Source organism: Xyrauchen texanus, chromosome 17, assembly GCF_025860055.1.
Source record: "Xyrauchen texanus isolate HMW12.3.18 chromosome 17, RBS_HiC_50CHRs, whole genome shotgun sequence".
NCBI lineage: Eukaryota > Metazoa > Chordata > Actinopteri > Cypriniformes > Catostomidae > Xyrauchen > Xyrauchen texanus.
The window spans coordinates 24,925,300-24,949,942 of record NC_068292.1 but is presented as its reverse complement, the minus strand read 5'-3'; the positions used below and the strand labels follow the sequence as shown (position 1 = coordinate 24,949,942).

At 38.4% G+C, this 24,643-nt stretch overlaps 3 protein-coding genes across 3 annotated transcripts; all 3 read right to left on the bottom strand.

Moving 5' to 3' along the window:
- Positions 1–875: 875 nt before the first annotated feature.
- Positions 876–2,151, bottom strand: tyrobp (transmembrane immune signaling adaptor TYROBP). Its single transcript, XM_052146868.1, is given in 6 exon segments — positions 876–1,019; positions 1,213–1,273; positions 1,363–1,496; positions 1,498–1,523; positions 1,613–1,636; positions 2,106–2,151. Coding segments are annotated over 6 exon segments (351 nt in total). The 3' UTR covers positions 876–959.
- A 3,221-nt stretch (positions 2,152–5,372) lies between these two features.
- On the bottom strand, positions 5,373–11,194 carry hcst (hematopoietic cell signal transducer). The gene is made up of 5 exons (XM_052146869.1): positions 10,966–11,194; positions 10,451–10,535; positions 10,035–10,055; positions 5,717–5,848; positions 5,373–5,610 (listed from the first exon to the last, which is right to left on the bottom strand). The coding sequence occupies exons 2-5, from the start codon at positions 10,494–10,496 to the stop codon at positions 5,567–5,569; spliced, it is 243 nt and encodes an 80-aa protein (XP_052002829.1). The 5' UTR covers positions 10,497–10,535; positions 10,966–11,194; the 3' UTR covers positions 5,373–5,566.
- A 1,404-nt stretch (positions 11,195–12,598) lies between these two features.
- On the bottom strand, positions 12,599–19,442 carry LOC127657883 (zinc finger protein 33B-like). Its single transcript, XM_052146850.1, has 4 exons — positions 19,411–19,442; positions 16,484–17,035; positions 14,111–15,045; positions 12,599–13,799 (listed from the first exon to the last, which is right to left on the bottom strand). Exons 2-4 carry the CDS (start codon positions 17,028–17,030, stop codon positions 12,936–12,938), a joined length of 2,346 nt encoding a protein of 781 aa, XP_052002810.1. The 5' UTR covers positions 17,031–17,035; positions 19,411–19,442; the 3' UTR covers positions 12,599–12,935.
- Positions 19,443–24,643: the final 5,201 nt, after the last annotated feature.

Below are 24,643 nucleotides of genomic sequence, written 5' to 3'. Positions count from 1 at the left end.
AGTGACAAGCACCACACACACTCTTAGATAAGAGTGCACTCTTGTGGACATTAGAAGTGGTCACAATTAAACTAAGAGACTAATTCAATTGCTCTTTTTTTTGTATCATCACACTTGACTCTTTGTGTTCATTTGTATTGATTGATGGCCCAAACTTTGAGTGCATGATTTTGAGTCTAATAAGGAAGAGGCACAAAAATTGGTTTTCGTTCTAGATTTGTTTATCAACAAAACAATTGCATACTAAGATAAAAAAAAAAGCAACAATAGCAAAAATGTCAACAACAATTGGGAAATTGTCTGGAAAACTTAAATCAATTGATGAGAGATGAATCATAAAATCATGACTCTACTGAATGCCCTTGTCCTGTCCTTTTGTTTCACTGATTAATACACTACAGTCATGAGATATTTGAACAGAGTGTCCTCTTCCTTAACTACTTGAAAAAAAACAGTACATTGTGGGTGTGGCTTCATCCATCTCTCTGCAAGCAGACAAAAACAAAAGATCACAAATATCTTTATAAAGAAGACAACATAAACTAAAAAGTCTTTATTTCTACTGTATGTGAAGAACAAAAACAAATATATGCAGATCAATCTCTGATATAAATTTATAATATGAATAAATAAGACATGACAGATGAAGAAAAAAAAATTGTTGTGAAACTAGTGAAGACCACTCTTCAACTTTCCAAAAACCATTATGAATATACTCTCATTCATACAGTACAAATCATTTAATGGAATTGGGACATTAATTCTTAAATCAGATTTTTATAGCTTATCTATATCAACACAAGTGTTCTTTGGTATGGAAACAAACCATTAATAATATTACATTTCAAAATATCAGGTCTTTTACAGTGGTACGTAATTCTCTAAAATTATTATTAAATTGTTTTAAAAAGAAGATCTGACCCTTTGAGACACCTCACTAGTTCACTGGCGGTCACATTTTATTTCCGATACTTCTGAAGATCACTGTATATGTCTGATTGTACTCCATAAAGTTCCTGTCACATATTGTTTAAAAATAAACATGGTTTACATAAGCATATATGCACAAACACATAAAATATTTGTGACTTAGAGAAACCATTATGGAAAAAAAACTAATTCAGGTTTCACAATAAGGAGCCAAAGACCTGGCCATTTAAATCAAATGTTAAAATGCTGACAGTTATATTATAGTGTTGCTCAGTTATCTAGGTAAGGTGATTCCACTTTAATCGTCTTCGGCCACATTGATGACGGGTGAGTTTTTACTTTATTTTAAACATTAGAAAAGTGTGCAAGTTTGACTAGAGCTCATCCATTCTCATTCTCTTATTCTCTGATGCTCAATAGAACATTACCCTACCTGACCCACAACATCTGGCATGTGCATGTAAACTGCTTCTCCTTTTCTGATGAGACACAAAACAGTAGACTGAGAGTGCAATGACAAATGTGAGGACGATGTTACAAGTGATGATCCCAATAGCCACTCCTATTGTCCAACTGATGGCATGAACTGCAGTCTGAGATCAGGAAATAAACACAATCACACTATAATGCACAAAAAGAAGATTAAACTCATTTTCATTGATTTGTAAAGAGGAATTATTACCTTGGTTCCCCTCAACAAAGCTTGCTGATGAAAGTGAAAAGAAAGACTAATTAGAAGAGCAAGTTCTCAAATCAATCAACATATACAGAATTAAAAACATTTCTCCTCGATTACGTGCATTTATCACGGAGTAAAGTTAAATCCATAAAAAAAATAAACAACACACAGTTCTGGAACACATTTTTTTTTACAACCCTCTGGAGCCAGCATGTTATTTTTTTTTTTTACATACCTATTGGATTATCTGTAATCTTTTTGACCTTTGTAATGAAAATGCTGCCAAAAGCCTGTCTTTAAGCAGAAAAAGGATACTAACATATATTTAATCAACACTTCAAATACAGGAAATATTCACAGATTCACTAAGTAACCCAAATAGACAATTTTAATGCTCATGATTTCAGCTTTCATGGAACAAACTGAAAAATAACATCTGTTCCATTTAAGTTAATTTAGAATATGTGAATAATAATAATAAAAAAAGAATACTCACAAAATAGTCCACTAAGTGGGACCAGTAGACATAGAATCCTTTTCATAATGAAAACAACTTGAATATCAGAGCTAAATGCCTGTGAGTAAAATCACACTGAGTATATGCTGATGATTTATCACTGTCCATACATATAAATAGAACCAAAGGATGTCAAGGGCGGAGCTACTTGTGCTTATCTACACCTATCTGAGGTAACAATAGTCTCACACACATACATACACTCAGATATTGCTTCAGTTTTAAATTTGTTTACATGTCACCTTTTAAAAGTTATTACAAAAGATTTAGTCATTTATTCAAACAATATGAAATTGAATTATGTATACAGGTCATTTTGTTTTAAGAATTTTTAAATGTAGTTTCACTTTCCTCTAAATTAGAATTGTGATTGAGAGACTAGTGAGAGGACTTTGTGCCTGCATGTTAATGTGGTCAAAAGCCCCAGAGCACAGGATGTGACTACTAAAGCCATTTTATGATAACCTCAAGAAGAGAGAAAACTAAAATGTTGTAGTGCCCCACTTTTCCAAAGAATTTTATGCAGATGAGAACATTATATTTTATATTACCAGAATCAGAATCAGAAAAAGCTTTATTGCCAAGTACGTTTTTTTACGCATACAAGGAATTTGTTGTGGTGTTGTAGGTGCGTTCACCCAGTCTCTAAATATATGAACAAGAATAAAAATAAAGCAATATAAATATAAATATAAATATGTCCACGCAGTATCAATTAAAAGTAAGTATAAAATAAAAGAGAGCAGAGTAGTGCAGTGAAATGTAGAGCCAGAGGTGGAGTGTGGAGAGTGTCAGGGTGGGTACCAGGCATTGTTGATAAGGCAAGTGGCGGATGGGAAGAAACTGTTCTTGTGGCGTGAGGTTTTTGTCCTGATGGACCTCAGCCTTCTGCCAGAGGGGAGAGAGTCAAAGAGATTGTGGCCAGGGTGGGAGAGATCAGCCACAATCTTTCCAGCACGCTTCAGGGTCCTGGAGTCGTACAGGTCCTGGAGCGGCGGCAGATTGCAGCCAATCACCTTCTCTGCAGACCAGATAACACGCTGCAGTCTTCCCTTGTTCTTGGCAGTAGTAGCAGCGTACCAGATAGTGATGGAGGAAGTGAGGATGGACTCGATGATGGCTGTGTAGAAGTGCACCATCATTGACTTTGACAGTTTGAATTTCTTCAGCTGCCGCAGGAAGTACATCCTCTGTTGTGCTTTTTTGATGAGGGCGCTGATGTTCAGCTCCCACTTGAGGTCCTGGGAGATGATAGTTCCCAGGAAGCGGAAAGACTCCACAGTGTCAATTGTGGAGTCGCAGAGGGTGATGGGGGCAGGTGCAGGTGAGGCTCAGTTCTTCCTGAAGTCCACAACCATCTCCACTGTCTTTAGAGCGTTGAGCTCTAGGTTGTTTTGGTTGCACCAGGTCACCAGGTGGTCGACCTCCCACCTGTAAGCGGACTCGTCACCATCAGAGATGAGTCCGATGAGGGAGGTGTCGCCCGCAAACTTCAGAAGCTTGACAGACTGGTGACTGGAGGTGCAACTGTTGTACAGGGAGAAGAGCAGAGGAGAAAGAACGCAGCCCTGGGGGGATCCAGTGCTAATGGACTGTGAGTCGGAGACGTGTTTCCCCAGCCTCACGTGCTGCTTTCTGTCAGACAGGAAGTCAGTGATCCACCTGCAGGTGGAGTCAGGCACACTTAGCTGGGAGAGCTTCTCCTGGAGCAGAGCCGGGATGATGGTGTTAAAGGCAGAGCTGAAATCAACAAACAGAATCCTGGCGTAGGTTCCTGCGGAGTCCAGGTGCTGGAAGATGTAGTGGAGGGCCAAGTTGACTGCATCGTCTACAGACCTGTTAGCTCTGTATGCAGTGTTTTCACTGACACACAATGTCCATTTTCGCCTACAGACTCCTTCTCCAAAAACACTGAAGTTGATGAGATACAACTTTCAGGTAACTTGAAGCTCCGTCCAGCAGACAAATGAGCTTTAGGTCTTGCTACAGCTTAAGGCTCATTAGCTTTTCAAAGGTTTTCGTCCCCAGTATATACTGGATATAAGTGTTACCATAAAATTCAAATAAGAATGTAATTTTAATGTTTGTATTTATGCATTGTGTATTTCAACATGATGCATAGCAACACACAGTGGGGATACAGATATTTACTCCACATTTATGTAAGCAAAAGGATGCAGCGAAATGTAATATTTTTAACTAAATTTTAAATGTATACTATTACTTTAATTATTGCAAAACTATTTTTTTGGGAAAAGTGCAGATAAGCTGAAGTGGTGAAAATTCCCTTGTAATAATTTTTTTCTACTTCCTTTTTCAGTGGAAAGAGTCCCAGTCTTGTTTTTGGAAAAAAGGAGATTCCAGCGCACACTCATTGGATACTTTTCCATTTTTAGCAACACACAAAAAAATAAAACACACGTCCAAACACACATATGCAGTCTAGCTTGTCTTTTGTCTTTGCTGATATATTGTGGCTTGAATACAATGAGTGCATACAAGAGATAGGGCATATCAGGTGAAATGATGGGCTAATTCTTGCGCTTAGTTTTGAGCCTAGAGAAGATGACTGGAAAAGGTCAAGATCATTAGATTACAGAGAAGACAAAGCAAATGCAAATCTTTACACATTGCTTTACATTTTGTTGTAGTTGACATAAATTCACATATCTGCTTTTGTTTAAAATTGAAAAATGTTATTCAATGGTAAACATTGCAACTCAAAACTTTGCGTAATAACAGTGCAGAAGAAATTAAGATTTGCATAATGATAATGGCTTGTGCAAAAAGAACGAGACACCATATTATACCTTTTACTAAGCAACTTATGATGAATTACTGCATCAATGTGGCGTGGCATGGAGGCAATCAGCCTGTGGCACTGCTGAGGTATTATGGAAGTCCAGGTTGCTTTGATAGCGGCCTACAGCTCGTCTATGTGGTTGGGGCTGGCATCTTTATCAAGATTAATCATCAAGATTAAAACAAAAATGGCTTTACGTGTAATGAATCTAGAATATATTAAAGTTCCAATTTTTTAAGTTAAATTACGAAAAGAAAAACGTTTCCACGATATTCAAATTATTTTGAGATGCACCTATATTATGCAGCCCTGTTTCCTATATTAAAACCTGTAAAAAATATCCACTAGAAGGCAGTGTTTTTCCTTTTCAGCATTTATTGCTGTTGACACCAGCATTGCTTATGAGAGGTGCTGTGCTTGTTCCATTTCCACAGTCTTTCATACTTTAAGCAAATCCATACACCAATTCATTAATCAAGTTTTTTTTAATTACACAAACATGGCAAAACAAGGTGTTGCTTGTTATTTTACATGGCAATTATGGAATGGACACAGTTAAAATATTATTCTATTATCATGTTATTTACTATTATAAAAAAAGACTTTTTCATCGTTCATGTCAATTTTCCAAAGATGTTCATGATTTGCAGTTTGCTCTGACATTCATGTAGACTTCGTCAGCTAAAGAAACAAAACAACACAAGTTAAATGTCTTCTGCACGGGCTTTGATATGGCTATTTCAGAACTGCTAGAGATATTTCACTGTGTATATGTAACATTTCTTACCCTTTTCTTTCTTTTGTCTGCGTTTGCTGGCATACCAATATGTTGTAGTAACAATGAGTACCGTCAGGGCAACATCAGCAAATATAATACCTGCTATGGTGGCAGGGCTTATTCCATAGCATGAGCCTCTATCTGTGGGAAATAATAAACATGTGTTATATGAAGTAACTTGTAACACACAAATGCACAAACTATGTGTGTATGGTTATTTTCCTTGTGCAGTAGTTTGTCGAAATAACTAAATGCTCAATGTGACTGATTTTATGAGCTGAATGAAACGGCATGGTTACTGAGACGTTGCGTCGATGAGTTGACACTTGGGTTCACACATGGGAGCCCAGACATCTCTGATCTTTGAGAAAAGGCCAATGAGAATTGGCATGTGGAATTTGCATGCCACTCCCCCGGACATACGGATATAAAAGAAGTACCGCTTGCAAACACACACTCAGGTTTCGCACTGAGGAGCCGAGCCAAAGACCTGGCCATTTCAGCGGTTAGTTCAGTGTTGTGGCAAGAGGGACCCAACGTCTCGTTCCCTCCATCAGGGAATGGAGGTTACATCAGTAACCATTACATCCACTCGTCATTGTGTCGATGAGTTGACACTAGAGGTCCCAATGGAAAACACCACAAGAGCTGAACCGAGTTACGCAGACTGGCGGTGCAAGACGGGCAGAAATCTGTGTGCCTCATAGCCAGTGCAGCAAGCCATCGCATAACTACCCCAACACACTGGCAGGCATCAAGCGGTCCCCTACACCTTTGGCGGTGGCTAACTGCTCAGAAGTTTAAGGACTGGCTGGCTCAGCCGTAGCCTTCTCTCTATTGCCCCCCCCCCCCCAAAAAAAAGGAATTAAATCGTTCAGCTGGGGGCCATATATGGTCCACGCTGGGAGGTGTCCCTCCAAAAAGGAGGACACCACGGAGACCACACCCGGCCCCGAGAGGGGGGGGGGCTTCTAAGTGGAATAAAACACATGATCTTACTGGGTCGAAGCGGAAGCACGTCGTGCGGAGCGGCACCAAGGTAGGTCCAACCCAAGGAGGGGAGGAGTTACTACAAACAAGGTGACCAAGGAAGATGCGGTTTACCAGCGGGGAAATCATTTTGTGGAATATACATCACACAGGGTTACCCAAGGAGGCAACCAGCATATGTGGAGCACTTACCTCAGTAAGGGGGCCTAAGTGACGCATGTAATGGGGCGGCGGCACACCTCTCCGAAGACTCATCGGCAGCTGGGCTAAGGAGGAAGAACGGTCAGGGTTCACTCTTTTGTGAACGCAACTTGGAAAGAGCGCACGTTTTCGCCTCAAGGTAGGGGAAAGGCGCTATGCACAAGTGGTACACCCGGCCAGCTGACCCGAACTTACCTGTTTGTGTCACCTGATAACACACGGGACGAAACTGGCTCAACCCTGAGGTTATAGAACATCGCAAAGGTGCTAGGTGTTGCCCAGCCCGCAGCTCTACAGATGTCTGATAGAGAGGCGCCACGGGACAACACCCAAGAAGCCGCAACACCCCTGGTAGAGTGGGCTAGCTGGCCAGCAGGGGGCAGCACATGCTTGGCATGGTATCCCATAGTGATGGTGTCGATAACCCAGTGAGCGATCCTCTGTTTGGAGACAGCGCTTCTTTTCTGCTGTCCACCGAAACAGATAAAGAGCTGCTAGGAGCTTCTAAAGCTCTGCGTGTGATCTAAGTTGATGCGAACAGCACGCATCGGACACAGCAACGCCAAGGCTGCCCGGGCAAGCATGGCCAGCAGCTCCGCGTTGGCCTGCGACTGAGCAGCCGCACCCGAGGGTGGAAGTCCAGACGAGTCCTCGACATCAAACATGACAAGCCCGCTCTCTGATGCTGCAATCAACAACTCATCTTCGGCTCCAAACGAGATTGCTGGCCCGGCAACCTCTCTCCAGAGCTAGGTCTGAGCATACTAGCTTGACAGGGAATGGGAGGTGCGTGGGGGAATACCTGGCAGAGAGGCTCCCATTGATGTCCCCATATTGCCCCCAGTGCTAACTCATACTCGTAGGTAGAAGGACCGAGTTGGGAAGCCGCTGGGGTGGCTTGCCCTCTTACGAAGGCGAGCCGTGACAGCAAAGTAGCCGTAGTCATGTCCTCGCAATGAGGGCATGAACCATCCACGAACGCTGACTCCACGTGTGTAGCACCCAAGCATGTAAGGCAGTGATCGTGGCCATCAGAAGCGGAGAGATAGACCGCAACCAGGAATTATACACAAATGAAAAGGCATCTTCAAAAAGACGCTTTCGTTTGTGCCACTCTTTTAGAGAAAATATATACTCTTTTGTGATTTTTTTTTATACATATACATACATATATATATATATATATATATATTTTAGTATCTCACAAAAGTGAGTACACCCTTCACATTTTTGTAAATATTTGATTATATCTTTTCATGTGACAACACTGAAGAAATTACACTACATTTGCTGTCCCCTTAAAATAACTCAACACACAGCCATTAATGTCTAAACCGCTGGCCACAAAAGTGAGTACACCCCTAAGTGAAAATGTCCAAATTGGGCCCAATTAACCATTTTCCCTCCCTGTTACAAGGTCTCAGATGTGAATGGGGAGCAGGTGTGTTAAATTTGGTGTCATCGCTCTCACACTCCCTCAAACTGTGGAAGTTTGAGTGCACGTGCTCAGCGTCATATCCAGAGGTTGTCTTTGGGAAATAGATGTAGGAGTGCTGCAGAGGTTGAAGGGGTGGGGGGTCAGCCTGTCAGTGCTCAGACCATACGCCGCACACTGAATCAAATTGGTCTGCATGGCAGTCATCCTAGAAGGAAGCCTCTTCTAAAGGTGATGCTCAAGAAAGCCCGCAAACAGTTTGCTGAAGACAAGCGGACTAAGGACATGGATTACTGGATCCATGTCCTGTGGTCTGATGAGACAAGATAAACTTATTTGGCTCAGATGATGTCAAGCGTGTGTGGCGGAAACCAGGTGAGGAGTACAAAGACAAGTGTGTCTTGCCTACAGTCAAGCATGGTGGGGCAAGTGTCATGGTCTGGGGCTGCATGGGGGCTGCATGAGAGCTGCCGGCACTGGGGAGCTACAGTTCATTGAGGGAACCATGAATGCCAACATGTACTGTGACATACTGAAACAGAGCATGATCCCCTCCCTTCAGAGACTGGGCAGCAGGGGAGTATTCCAGCATGATAACGACCCCAAACACACCTCCAAGACGACCACTGCCTTGCTAAAGAAGCTGAGGGTGAAGGTGATGGACTGGCCAAGCATGTCTCCAGACCTAAACCCTATTGAGCATCTGCGGGGCATCCTCAAACGGTAGGTGGATGAGCACAAGGTCTCTAACATACACCAGCTCTGTGATGTAGTCATGGAGGAGTGGAAGAGGACTCCAGTGGCAACCTGTGAAGCTCTGGTGAACTCCATGCCCAAGAGGGTTAAAGCAGTGCTGGAAAATAATGGTGGCCACAAAACATATTTACAGTTTGTGCCCAATTTGGACATTTTCACTTAGGGGTGTACTCACTTTTGTTGCCAGTGGTTTAGACATTAATGGCTGTGTGTTGAGTTACTTTAAGGGGACAGCAAATGTACACTGTTATAAGCTGTACACTCACTACATTATATTGTAGCAAAGAGTCATTTTTTCAATCAAATCAAATCACTTTATTGTCACACTACTGTGTACACAAGTGCAACAGTAGGTGAAAGTCTTTCAGTGTTGTCACATGAAAAGATATAATCAAATATTTACAAAAATCTGAGGGGTTTACTCACTTTTGTGAGTTACTGTATATATATATATATATATATATATATATATATATATATATATATATATATATATATATAAGAGGCTCTGCTGTACTGCCAAAGCACCCAGGGGTGTTGTTTGACACAACCGTAGTGTGTAAGGGGGAGACCCGTTGTAATGCGCCGTAGATCCAGCAGCTTTAGCAACAGGGAGAGATGAATGGAACAGCAGGAAGGATTCAGCTCAGTGAATGTATCTGCTCGGCTGCAAAGAAATCTGAATGTGTTTGCAAGTGGCACTCCTTTTATACCCGTATGTCCGGAGGAGTGGCATGCAAATTCCACACGCCAATTCTCATTGGCCTTTTCTCAAAGTTCAGAGATGTCTGGGCTGCCAAGGGTGACCCCTAGGGTCAACTCATCAACACCAGTCGAGTGAGTGACAGATAGGGAACTGAATGGACTAACATGTAATATGATGAATTTAACCATAAGTCACCATCATATATCTTGTCAATCCAGATTCTCAATATAAATACTTACCTTCAGTAGCGCTGACCATACCTTACAACACATGAAAAGAAAAATATTAGGGAGGGAAAGAAGTAAAAAAAGTTTAGAAATATTAATATTAAAATATGGGGCAAGACATTTGAAATCAGCTGTCATCACAATAAATATAAGTGGCAACACTTATCACTATTATGCATGAATCTAAAAAAATAACAGAGCCTGCTAAATGGCACAAGCTTCAAAATAGAGATTGGTATACAATGACATAATTAAATCAGAGAGATGGGTAAAACAACAACTCTATTAAATACCATTGTGTTTAATCTGCACCCACATCAAGTGCACGCACACCATTTAACAGGAAACAATGCAGATGCAAGGTGGTCTCAAACAGCAGAGCGTGGTAAGGAAAGGAAGAGGTGTGGAAAAAAAAACGATTGTCTCACCTAACAGTGAAAGGAAACAAATAGTAAAAGGACCTTTATCTGCCATTTCCTGTTTAATACGGTTGTTCTCTTTCTCTTCTTTAACCTAGCAAAACAACAGAAGTTACAGCTGTGTCTTTTCATCATATCTGTGTAAAAATAATTATTTTTGCACAAACTAGTCAAAATGGTACATTACAGGTGAAAACTCCAAGTTGTATGCTGATAATATCAGGCCTTACAATCAAACTAACATTCGATTGAAACATGAACTTTCTTATATGTATTACGTTAGATCGAACACACAGTATAAAATATTCCTAAATTCATATTAACAACTATATAATTCCGTTCACCTTTATACTTAAAATCACATGATCTGAATCGAAAATGATTTGGTAAGACGACGAAATGTCCTCATTCATAACTGAAGTGATGCATCGATTATTCGATGATTATCAACTAGTATATGACAATATTTTTTGGACAACACAAGCTAGAATTTCCATGCAGACTCTTAAATAGCAAATTCTTACCTGTTTTATGCTTAATTTCGTAGCAAAGTTAAATATGATTAACTCGGGAGAACCCTGAAAACAAAAATGTTAAGTCTTTTTTGTCACCTGAAACACCAAATTTCAAAAGATCCAGTCACGCTATTTATTTCCTGATTAAAACAACAAAGAGAATAAATAGTCCTTAGTGAAGTGCGTTAGCGTTTCATTGCAACTTTGCTTCTGTTCATCTGCTCACACTTCTACCCACTTGTTTTTCATGCTTTGCCTTATGAGTCACATTTTTTTTTTTTTTTACCAGCGTCACCAACCTCCCCAATTTGAGGTTCGGCCTGATTTCTTGATAACTTAAAAGGCTGAATTTGTCCAAACCAAAACGGTTTTATATTTATCCTTTAATTTTTATTGCTATCTAACACCCTGACGTTACTCTCCGTTTCAGTGAGAAACTGTGACCCCCATATTATATTTATATAATAATAATAAAAACTATATTGCACACTGAGCTCACCTCAGTGGTTTCGAGATAATGTTTTAGTAACCTGCTACAATCCTAAAAAAAATATTTTTTTGACGATGGACAACTTGTATCTCTTAATGTGGCTATATCCAGTGTCACCAGTTCCCGGTGTTCTGAAAATATATATGTTACCTATCAGGATGTGCTACCAAAGCTGTATTCGCATAGTTTTAGAAATAGGGCTTAGTCCACCTAGCAAGTGGAGATGTGCAACCAAGGTTTTTAACACATTTCATGCTGTTATCATAGCACATATCAACATGTTCTCCCCTGCCTCCCGACATGTGCTACTCATCACTATTTTTATTGCTGGTAGCTGAGAAGGTAGCACAGATTCGGCATACAATCCTGAAACCAAAGTATATGTATTTTTATGAAGCACATCCTCACTTAAAGTGTTGATTTCTGTTGACAGATCCTGATAATAAAAAAAACACACACTTCAGTTGAAATCAGTGAGAAAAGCATAACAAAACAGAAAAGTTTGAAAAGTTTTCTAGAATGCACTAGAACTACGAGAAAATGATTATAAAGTAAAACCACACGGTTCCTCATAATTCCAAATATCTCTGAAAAACACAAGTATACTATACTTTAATTCACTGATATTGCAGTGCATTTCTTTGTGGTTGTCACTGATGTGGTCTATACTGTTAGCTTATTAATTCCTTTTTTTTCTTTTTCCACATTTGAGCAGCAGAAACTCAGGAAAGAAAGAGAGCAATGTAACCCAGTGCCTGCTACCTTGTCCATTCCGTCAGAAGTCTTGCCCTTTCACAGTTAAAGGGCAAGGACACAATTTTACTTTTTTTTCAGTATGCCTCACCCTTTCGAATACCAAATATAGCTACATACAGTAATCTAGTTAACATAACTGCATATGGTTGTCTTTTTTCAAGTTTTAACAAAAAATTATCATTGCAGTTAATTTGCCTCAAAAACATAAATACAATTTTGTAAATAGTTTTATAAAGAATAAACATCTACATTTCACCTGCTTTCTTTTAACCCATCATATGCTTATAGGGTTAAAAAAGCAATTAGGAAAAACATTTCTAATCCTCTACCACTGCTGCTTTCAGTTTGATCTTGTAGCCACAGCAGTTAGTTGAGAAAAATGCTTGAGTGATATTTTAAAACGAATAACAAAATAATGCTGTTCCCAATGTCCCAATTTACATTTATTGTTGCAGACATAACAGACAATTAAAAAATGCAATAAGAAACTGCACAACAAATGCAAACACACTTGGATTTAGCATGCAACAATTTATCACACAATTATACTTGGTTTAAATAGTAAACTATGTACCAAGCAAATGGAGAACACATTTCGAAGTAAATGGAATATGTAGGCTAAAAGTGGTGCAACATAAACAAATTCTGTCAGCCTGTTACCTACTATTCTGTCGGACTTCCTTTAGCAATCAACCAAATATTATTTGGGTTTGCATCACCCTTGAACTAAACATCACAACTTTGTGCCAGATTTTTGTCTTTTCCTTGATAGGCTACATGGAGGGGTTGTGGACTGACATTGGTCTGCAGAGTCTGAACCACATTTGATAGGAGAGCGCCTGTGATTGTCAAAGTCTGCAGCATGCATCATGTAATGCTGGACCATATCCTTTTCAGGAAGGATGTTTCCACAAGTCACACACTCATGAAGCTCACCTTCCAACATATCCACTCCACTGTCTTCATCACCAATCTCCACCTCAATGCTGCTCGAGTCCATTTCGTCATTCATTTCCACTTCTAAATGCGTAGTAACGTTCAATCCCCAATTAGGTTCCACCTCACCTGAAGCCGATTCAACTACCTTTGTTAAATTTTCCATCCCAAAAACAATTGAGCTCTTATCTTCAAAGAAGGTCCTCCTCTTCTTCGAGGAACTATTATCACTTTCCATTGGTATAAGTTTATCTGAGGGAATGTTGTTTTTGGATTGCTCCACAATGTCTTTCCTGGTCTCTGCACTATCAACAGGGCTGGGGGGGACAACTGGCATGGAAATGACACTTGGAGCAGACGAAGGTGTTTTTAAGACTAGAGAGGAAGGTAGAACGTTTTGGGAGCTTTTTGTAGGATTTGAGGTGGGTGAGCTGGTAGTGGGATCTGGCAAAAGCATGGCTAGAGGTATATTTGGAGGGGGCTCTTTATTTAAGGCAAGCTTCCGAACACCCTCAGGAGGCTTATTTTGGTCCTTCATGCTATGTGAGAATGTTGCTGGGTTTGAACCCTGAGCAACCGTTTTGAAGAATATGCTAGGAGCAATTGGTTTAATTCTTTGTGAAGAGGGGGCTTCTTTCAGTCTAGGTTTTTTTGCAGCGGCCTGTAAATAGAATTATTGTGAGGTTACAAAAGAGAAACATTGTATTGACTTCAATTTCGGTCTGTTTCTCACACCAAGCTATCGTTTAAAGTCATCAGACACACAAGTTTTTTGGACTAGTTTTATGCTACTTTCAAGTCAGTTAAGCTTCAGGTTCCATTTTTTTTTTAACTAAATGAAAAAAAAAATTGCCAGTGCATTATTTAAAATTTCTACTTTTGTGTTCCATGAAAGAGAGAAAGTTATATGGCTTTGGAACAAGATAACTAACTTTTTAAATGCTGAAAAAAAGGTGGCTCAACTGCACTTACCACTGGTGGGGTCTCCAATCCACATGTTTTGAGGTGGCTGTCATACCCCTGTTGATGTGTGAAGCCATGGCCACAGTCTTTGCAGAGACATGGCCGCTGTCCTGCATGCCCTCCCATGTGTGACATAAGCATGAGTGCTGAGCGGAAACCCATCCCACATTCAGAACATTTCAGAACCCTCTGGTGAGTGCTTGCATGGTTCTTTAAATCCTCGATGCTCGCAAAGATCTGACCACACTCCATGCAACGAATCTCATCAGTCTTTGTAAGCAAGGCCCCTTGATGGCCCCAGCATCCTGTTTCCTTCTTATGCCTTTCGAAGTCCTCTTGGCTCTGGAAGAACACCAAACAAGCCATGCACTGGATGTGCTCTGGCTTACATTTGTGATTGTGGTAGAAAGAGGGTAAGCGAAAATGACGTTTACACTTTAGACACGTATATGGCAAGACACCTGCATGAGTGAAACTGTGGCGTAACAAGGCAGCCTTGCTGAAGAACTTCCGTTCACATTCTAAGCAGGATAAGCCCCTTTTGCTGTGCAATTCCAGGTGACTAAGCTGATGTTGTTTTGTCTGTTGCCTGTGTGTTTCGACATGATCCTGGCACACCTCTAGGTTAATGAAAATCTGCTTGCAGAAATCACATTGATAGAACTGCTTCTCAAAATGATTAGTGTCCAAGTGCTTCTGGAATTGTTCAATGGTCTCAAAGATGGTTGAGCAAACATGACAGTGGATGGAAGCCTTTTGCGAGTGGGAGCGAAGGTGTGCACGGTAGTTGATTAATTGGCAAAACTGCTTACCACATTCATCACAACGGTAGGGACGAGCACCTGTATGCATATTCATGTGTTCCCGAAGTAAGAATAAAGAGGTAAAGGTAAGATCACACACATGGCAGTGATGTTCTTCATTATCACCAGACCCATTCGCCTCTGAAAATGAAGGGTGATACATTCATTATATGTTGAAACAGGAAAACACAGACTTGGGGTCCATTCACACGTCGCTTTCTACGTAAAAATATTCTAGAATGATGTCTTGTACTATAGTGACGCATCTTGCCTTTTCTGAGAGTGTCATGGCATGAGCGCCATATTTTATGATGCAGTGTCAAGTTAAAAGAACTTTGACTTTTACAAAAAAGTAACTGCATCCAGTTCCATCCCATTGTGTTTGCGTTTAGCTGCTTAACACAAAAACATCTTGTGTGAGCACCCTTTTACTCATTTGTTAAAGGAATATTTCACTCTATAATTTAAATTCTGTCATCATTTACTCACCTTCATATCATTTCAAAGCTGTATGATTTTCTTTTTTATACAGAAAATAAATGTTCTTTTAATACATTGTTTTTTCAACACAATGGCAGTGTATAGTGCAAAATCCCTTTCAAGTCAAATCAGTCGACTCGGTGGCCATCTTTGGTATGCTCCTGGGCAGCGGCAAGTGGCATAAAATGACAGATCCTATCTACTTAAATGGGGAAAGATCAGTATCTCCAAAATGGTTGTTCAAGTTTCAGCAGTAAGCTCTGACAACAATGATATAAAAATTTGAGCTTCCTTAGCTCAGATTACGTTTTTTTTACAGGCTGGTTGAACTAATGTGCATTCATGAGTTGACTGACAGACGATTGGCTCTTTTACCCACGATGCAAGACCTACATCCATTGGCCATTCCAATTTCTCCCATTCATTTTAATACCAGTGGTCCATCTCTGATAAATGGTCTCTGATAGTGCCTTACTTTGATGCTTAAAGTATCCTAAACATAAAACCTAAAGTATCATAAACATAGTCTATATGACACCTGCATCAAATTACAGTTCTTTTGAATGACAGTTTCTTTTTGTGAGAAACAGCTTGAAATTTCATTAAAATCATATGCAATCATGAGCACAATGAGAAGCATGTTCACTGTGGCCCGTGTGTTTACTGGAGAACTTGCATTGTTTCTAGCACCAAACAGTGCAATACACTTGTAAAGACGTGTCACCCTGAACAAGCTTTTAGCACTCATGAGCAACATTATCTTGGGGCTTGGCAATATCCACTGCAATTCTATTGAAAAGATGGGTGCTCTCATTAAAATATCTGTTGTGTTCCGCATAAGAAATAAAGTCTGACAGGTTTGGAAAGACATGAGTAAATTATGACAGAATTTTCATTATTTGGGGGAACTACTCCTTTAAGCCTAAAAATGTTAAAAGGTTAACTTTGAAAACAAAAACAGTTATTCAAAGTTTACAAAATAGTGTATTTATTAGAACCATTATATAGAACATATATGATAGTATTTCATTTATCCCCAGGGGAAAACCGAGGAACAAGTAAATAATTTTAAATATATAACGTTAAAAATATAAAATACCTGAACAGGAACCATCTTCCACAACTTCCTCATCTTCATCAGTCAAATCGAATTCTGCATCCTGTGTTATTTCTTTCCAAGACATATCCATCACAAGACTGGCAGCTTCCTCACTCTCCTCTGAATCTCTCTGTTCCTTCTCGGGTTTTTTTTCCTCATCTCTGCTATGCTCCTCGTCATTGTTTTTCAGTTCTGTCCTACTACTTTTGTTGTTGGTTCTACAATTATTACTAATGTTTTTCTCACTGTTGTCTTCGGTAATTATTGTTGAATTCTTTTGAGTTGTTTGTGTGTTAATTGTAGAGTTATGTTTGATGGGAGAGGAATATTCATGGTCCTGCAGAAAGTGTTCGTCATGAGATGCACTTGGTACAGCACAGGTATCCTCATGACAGTTTGCAAGTGGTTCAGTCTCAGGTACTGACTTTTCAATGCCGTTATGCATTGGCAAAAATGTCTCAACACTCTGTGGCTCCCTGAGTGGGAAATTCCAGCTTGGAAAACCCAATTCTGTCAGCTGGATATCGAGGGTAAACTCCGAAGACATGGCATCTTACAAAAAAATTAGAAATACTGTTAATGTCAAAATATTTGGTTGCAACGACATGGAGACAAACAGCTTGTAATGGGCTAACAATGCTTGACTGTAACCAGTGCCACAAATGAAAGAAATGTACCCCTTATTTTTTTACCTTTAAAATGTCATTTCTTTCTAACACAAAATGTGTTCAGCCAGATACTTTGAAATTAATAAATTACAGGTAATTCAAATGTTCGCTACAGTGTCTAAACCCACTAGTTAGGCCTAGAATAGGATTTTATGATATATATATATATACACACACACACACACAAATATTAGACAAGAGATTAAATAATTAATAAATAAAAACAATGCTACAAGGGCATTATTTCCCCACACATTATAAATATCCATATTCATTTTGCTCAGAGTCCAAGTTAATTTCTAGTTGTAACTTACAATCAGGGATGGGCAGTATTTCAGATACATGTATTTGAAATATTTTGTATTTAAAAGTGTTTGAAAAAAAAACTAATGTAATTTGTATTTAAATACATTTAAATTTGGCATTTGTTTATTTAAATTCATTAAATATTTTGTACCAGTCAATCTCTTTATTAGGATGCTGATTGAATCAACTAGTTCAGGCATGCCACCCCAACCCCAACTTTCACGCATGCAACTTGCAGATGTCAGAGAATGGCTTCTTCTTGCATTGGGTGAGAGAATTTTCTGCATTCCTGTCATGCTGAGTTCCATTCAACTTGGATGAGGAATATATTCCTTCTAAATAAACCTGCATCCATTATAAATTTTATTTTTGATTTAATAATGCATGGTATCTTACATATTAATTTGCTTAAAACAAACCGTGAAAGGTGAGTAATTAATTCACTGTCATGTATAACAACTTCATATTTAAATAAATTACAGAAGTTGAAATAATTTTGCTAAATTGTTGCTTTTCATCATCTGTCACGTCAACATGCCCCTTCCAACATCCCAACTCATCAAGAATTTTGCATTTCCCCACTCGATAATACGATTTAACGGGGTTATTCGTGAGCTCACAACTCGTAATTACGATATTTACTACTCCACTTGAAGGGCACATGTGTTGAAACTTTCTACACGACTTTCCCAGTTGGAATTCTTCCTTGAAGTGGCATTCAATTGCACTTTTCCTAGTAGGAATATAGAAAGTCTGACTTTCAGAGTTAAATGGAACACACAGCATAAGATAAGGTGAGGATGTGATGGTCGATTGTACTTGTTGCAAAAAAACATAATTGATGACAACTGTTATTTAATTTCCATTCCTCCACAAGGCAATACTGCACAACAGACTGCAGTGCAACCCTGACAGAAATACGTTTAGAAATGGCTGCTATTTGGCATTTTGCACTACGCAAGTTTGTAATCAGGTACTGGTTAATATATAATGGTCTCGACTGAAGATGTAGGTGAAATGAAAACGTCTTTGCATTTAGAATAGGTCCAAATATATTTCAGTCTAATAGTGATACTTCATTGAATGGCCAATTTTCCATGGATTTTGTGTATTTTCAAGTCACAAAATATTGTATTTTATTTTGATACATTTTCCCACAGTATTTGTTATTTTATTTTGATACATTTAAACTGAGGTCCTTTTTTACTTTTAATAAAATTTTAGGTATTTGTGCCCATCACATCTTACAAATTGCATTATTCTAAGTATTTCCATGCTTCTGGATTTCAATATCACATGTGAGCTTAGATCGAGGACAATACAACTCACTGAACTCAACAGTAACATACAGCCTTTTCTTCATTTTGAACTATCAATCTAAAGATTAAAAGTAAGCTAATAACAAGATTACTTTATTCCGTTTATTTACCTATTAGTCTTCGACGAGCATTTCAAAACACCTTCGCTCCAGCCAGGGTCTACTGTTTAATTATGCAACAATGAAGCTGTGACCATTTCTCGTTTTCTCCGAACTGCTCAACTAACTGTATTGATAATGAGCCAGAATGAAGCGTGGTTTAATTACCTCAAAAGTGAAAACTGATTTTGAACGAGGGGCTAATTTGAAGCTCAAATCATATCAATAAGCTGAAAGGTGCCGCTCTCGCAGGCCATAGAATACTTCCTGTTTGAAAGTTCTGACTAAAAATTTAGATGTTGCCATCTGTGGGACGGAAGCAGTAGTACAGTTGAGCACAAAACAATGGAAATTCTCTACAAGATTAAACGGTTCGATACAATTTGCTAACTTTATCATCTAGGGGTCGGTAAATCAGGGTATAAATAAATAATACTTACATAAAACAGGAAGAGCCAAAATAGCATTAGCTGTTCACACGTGAACACCAGAGAACAATATATATTACCTGGCAAAACGTTGTTAATGTTACTTACCAAGTCCTCTCAGTTTCGCTACTGCAGTGCGTTTGTCTGCTCTTTGCAAAAGTATGTTCCTGCAATACCGAAGCTGCAGTTTCAGGACTGCATTTCTAGGACCCTCTTTTTTGTGTGACAGCGCCACCTACCAAATTGGAGAACCGCAATCTTACGACCCAAGTTTTGGAGGACCGAAAAAAGTGCAACCAAGGCAGTATTTCCAACAAATACTAACTACTTATAGTTTACAAAGTTTATTACACCCAAATAATACTTTATTTCTTGCAATTCAACTTGGTTGCTAAGAGCTGAATGTTGAGCAATTCGTGTGACTAATTAGCATAATTTACTCATCAAGTAAAATAAAGAAGGAATCATATGCAATGGACTTTTCGGTCACTAGATCTCAACCACATATTTTAAAGTACAGAGGCAAGACACAAGGATGACTCTGGGGGCAGATTCAAGATTGTGTATATTTTATAAAATAATACATAACAATTGAACACACAAACACACACACAAAAACCCATTTGTTCATCAGCTGCCACATGGACAGAACTTCTGTCTTCACAGACTCCTGAAAGAGAGAAAGACAGAGTAAGGGAGAGAAGTGAATAAAATAAGGAACACGTAATTGAACATTTGTAATTGTAATTTTAAATGTCATATTTAAAAGAGCTTAGTGACCATAGAGCACACACTTTTACTACACATATATAATTAATATATATCAATCTTCATGCCAATTAATGTTAATATTTCTGTTGTGTACTGTTAAAATATTTGGAAAAAATGTATTGATGCTTTGGGAACACTGTTTCTTGAAACCTTCATGTCAATAAAGCCCCTCTGAATTGAGAAAATATTTTAATAATGATATCTGAATAGAAATAACATGTTAATGTCATGAATTTTTCTGACCCTTAAATATTAAAACCCAGATTGTAAAGTATGTAGCAGCACTACCTACCAAATGAAGGTTCTCCCTTCTATCCTCAATTGTGTATTTCTCTATTAAATTCCTCCACTTAACTGTAGTAGATGAAGAACATAATCACTGCTGGGTTAACAGAAATACTGTTAATGCTTTAAAAAGGATACATTGGACATTGCGTATAAAATTTTTATTTTCTACTCTTACCTGTGATGATAATCAGGACCAAAGAGGGTCTGCTCAGCCTCCAGCAAAGACAAATTCTGTAGCACCGCCAGGTTAAATATACACAGGTCTGTCCACAAGCAGCACACAGTATATACAGTAGGGTTTGAAATTCCAGGAGCAGGAACATGCACAAATACATTATATTGTTAGGCATACCTCTGGAAATAGAACACCACAGATGAATTGCACTTCATCCGTGAAGTTCAGTTGCTTTGGTGTTCTATGCAGTACTGACTTCAGTGAAGCAAAAAGGGTGTCCTGTTGTTCTTCACTGTCGAGGTAGACAGGCACCCGGGAAAAGGACACAACTTTGAAGGCTTCCCAAATTATAATGCCACAATTATCACAATTCTTTTGTTGTAATAGGATTTTTAAGTGTATTGTGTGGTAGCTGTTAGTCAAAAAACAACTGACATCTTTACTGTTAATCTATAATGATAAAAATGTGAATATTGTCAAAGTACCACTAAATGCTGATCAGCTCCCTGTGACTTTACAATGAAGACCACCATTCTCTTTTCCTCTGCAGTGCGGTCAATGACAGCTTGCATGTGGACTGGAACTTCCTCTGTCTTGACACTCTGAATACTGGCTGAAGGGTTCCCTGTAGCACAATTCTGGCCTCATCAGCCCAGAAGGAAAACCTCTGGCCATGCTTTTCAAACATTAACAACAAGATTAATCTAGTGTTGCATAGGAAAAAGCTAAAGTATTGGTGCAAATTTGCCATAAATAAATACTCAAAACAGACAACGCCATCCAAAGTTACATCTCTTTGTTCTGATGGTTTACTGATAACATTAAGTTAATATAGTCAACAGGTGAATATACACATATTGCTAATTGTTTAGGGCTGTCATACCCATCAATTTTAAGATGCTCCATCAGAAGAAGAGACCACCACTTCCGAATCAAAGGCATGTCCATCTGAACGAAATGTGACAATGATGAGGTGAGTCTTTAATTTTATATGTATTCTTTTTCTTCTATATGAATAGTACGTACAGCAACATTTAAAGTAAGCAATTTCTTCTTTATTTAAATTTTTTAATCAACTTACCTCCTGGAATTCATACCCTGTGCTTGTCACAAAGGAAAGTGTATACTGAAACAGAGATGGAAAACATTTTATTTACAATGTTGACAGAAACCTGCATATGCTTACCAAAAAAAACTATGTTGAGACGTTACCATAAGCATAAAAATCCCACAGTAATTTCCACAGATCTAGCGTGGCAAGTCCTAAAATCAACAATAAAGAAGGTATGGTTAGTGATACGTGAAACATGTCTGATAGATCAAAGCTGCTGTCTTCTCTGTCACCTGATGACTTCTATATGAAATGCAGATTATGGGCAATAGTTAGGTTTCTTTGAAATAGCTAATTATGCATATATTATTCACCATAATATCATTCCCTGTCTTCATAGTCCAGCTCCCAGAATCAATTTCCAGGGCAAAAAGACAAATGATTCATGAAGTCCGGTTTACGTAGCAGCATTGACTGACAGTGGATGCAGTGGTAATTCCACTGTGGTCGGCAATCTAATCCACATCTGTGAATGGTATACCCAAAAAATAAGAACATTGAACTGTAGTATTATTATGATGATCATCAGTGAAAATTATGAATACCCAAAATCTGAATAAAGAATCTGGTTATCAAGAAGAAAGTCATTAGTTTGGATTCATTGCTCAAATGGAATTGATCATAACATTCTGGCTGCTTTTCATGCATAGACATATTATTACTCAATTTGCATTTCCCGAGAGAATGTTTGCAAACTTTACCTTCATGGTGAACTGCGCAGTGGAAATGGCTCTCTAAATGGGTTTTGACATTGCTCGACTTTGTTGGGTGAAAAAAAGCTGAATTGCAGAACGGGCAGTGGAAGTCCTTGCAGCATGTGGTGCATTTCTTCAGTTCGGACAAGGATCTCCCTTCTTGGATTGTTATGTGCTTCTTGAAAAAGAGAGAGCCCAATTGTTCAAATTAAACATTTTAAATTAATTTCATAAACATATATAGATATAAATTAGGCCTAAGCCTAGTACTTGACCAACACATTTTTTTTAATCCTCTGTCATACTATTGCCTACATTGAGCTGAATCTGTGTCCTTGAAATCACTTCATATAGGCTATACATATGACAGAATCTAACACGTGGCATTTTAATAGTAAATTATTATGCAGGCCTTTCTGTTATTTCTAACTATTAAAAATGTCAAATGTCTCATTCAACATTACAAAAACAAAGTCAAAATGAAGAAACGTGCTGATAACATGTATTGTGAGGTAAACAGGCAGTCATCACAGTTTAAATATTAAGATTACTTTAACTTAATTAAAATGGTATAACAATTAGTATTAAACAAGCTTTCAAAATGAAGATAGCAGCATTTAATGTAGCAGACAGACACATCATATCAACATACTTTTATCATATTAAGTTTAAAGTGCTGGCTAGAATTTATTATTATAGTCATTTAGTCCAAACCTTGGTCTTGCCGGTCGAATATGCTAACAGTTCGTTTTACAGCATTTGTTCTAATATATGATTGTTTCTATATAGTGCATATTAGCAACATTCGGTCACTTCGGTTACGTTAACTTTGCTGTCAAAACAAATAAAAATTGATTCACATTTGGTACTCACACTAAATTTGTTGGCCATCTTCTATGTTGCCAGAAAAAAATGCTGTCAATGGTCCTCTAATTCGGTAGGTGGCGCTGACACAAAAGATCTAGGGTCCTAGAAATGCGGTCCTGAAAATGCAGCCACCGGTATTGCAGGATCACATTACTGGCTCTTTGAGGGAAGAGTGATGGGACGTAATCTGGATGGTTGACATCATCCTTTTTTGAAATGTCACGAAAGATAAAAAAGCATCTACCGATTTAACTAACACCCGGGCGCAATTAATCGTAATGCAATCTTTGTAGCTAAAGAAATCGCACCTCGCGAGGTCAGAGTTGGTCACAAATGGACACCTAGCATAATTAATACCAAAGTATATTAATCAAATGTGGTATTTACTTACACCTTTATTTTACCTGTAATAAAACATCTGCTGTAGACCTACACGTATATGGATGTAGGATTCAACAGGCGTCCTTTATCGTCTTGCCGCCTAATTGCTCAGTCTTTTCAGTTGGAAGACAGAAAAAAATAAATTCTGTATTTTTCGGTTTGTTGGTTGTGCAAAAATCCACACATTTAGGCATCTTATCTTTCTAAAAATGCTATTAAACAGTACACTTTTTCCAAGTCATCTGAATGGTACGTAAAGTACAAACTATGGTAACACGGATTTGTTTTCCCAACAGATGGGCGACCATCATCAGTAACTTTCCAGCTGTGTGGTGTGTGAGGACGAAAACGCGCACCTCCTAGTGTATCTACACAACCCAATTGAAATGGGGTTGACATATTCTAGGACATTTTCGCCATATATAGTAACATAACTGCAATTCATCTGAGGAGGTAATCGCGAGAGTAAATTGATTTCAGGCCAGCTAAGATGTGCCAATTCGTCCTGCAGGGATACCATCTTGTCTGCGTGTATGGACTGAAGTGTGGATAATATAGTTTTTTCCATTAATGATTTCAAGGCAAATAATGCAATGTGCAAAATGGTCAAATAAATACCCTTCTCAATGCATATTATTGTTCATTTAATATTTTCCAAGTTGAATTTTATCAGTGCTTCAAAAGAATATCTGGAACTGGCAAAAGAAAGAATCTCGGTAGAAGTTAGTTTTTTAAAGAGCAAGTTGTTTTTCTAAACATTGGTTTTAATGAAAATGCTTTATGGCTGCACCATAAATTGCAATAATTAATATCATCAAAGAAATAATCAGAAGACATTTCAAATATTTTCAATCAATTATTCATACATTTAAATCATTTTAATTAACGAATTGTCTTAATTGTGGGTTACATGCAAGTAAAATTTCATGTAACCCCTTATTCTACAAACATTTTAAATCGAATTTAGTCAGAACTCATAGAAAAATTACCACACATCTAAAAAATTATGTAAAAACAACACACATTATAGTCATAGAAAAGACTTTACCCCCC

What these genes read in the sequence shown, in the direction of transcription:
- hcst (XM_052146869.1), bottom strand. Translation starts at nt 10,496, where the DNA reads ATGGCAGATAAAGGTCCTTTTACTATTTGTTTCCTTTCACTGTTAG. An exon ending in TATGGTCAGCGCTACTGAAG is followed by an intron (nt 5,849 to 10,034) that starts GTAAGTATTTAT and finishes TATTTCCCACAG; the next exon opens with ATAGAGGCTCATGCTATGGA. An exon ending in CAGACAAAAGAAAGAAAAGG is followed by an intron (nt 5,611 to 5,716) that starts GTAAGAAATGTT and finishes TTGTTTCTTTAG; the next exon opens with CTGACGAAGTCTACATGAAT.
- LOC127657883 (XM_052146850.1), bottom strand. Translation starts at nt 17,030, where the DNA reads ATGTCTTCGGAGTTTACCCTCGATATCCAGCTGACAGAATTGGGTTTT. An exon ending in GGAAGATGGTTCCTGTTCAG is followed by an intron (nt 15,046 to 16,483) that starts GTATTTTATATT and finishes CTTCATTTTCAG; the next exon opens with AGGCGAATGGGTCTGGTGAT. An exon ending in GATTGGAGACCCCACCAGTG is followed by an intron (nt 13,800 to 14,110) that starts GTAAGTGCAGTT and finishes TTCTATTTACAG; the next exon opens with GCCGCTGCAAAAAAACCTAG.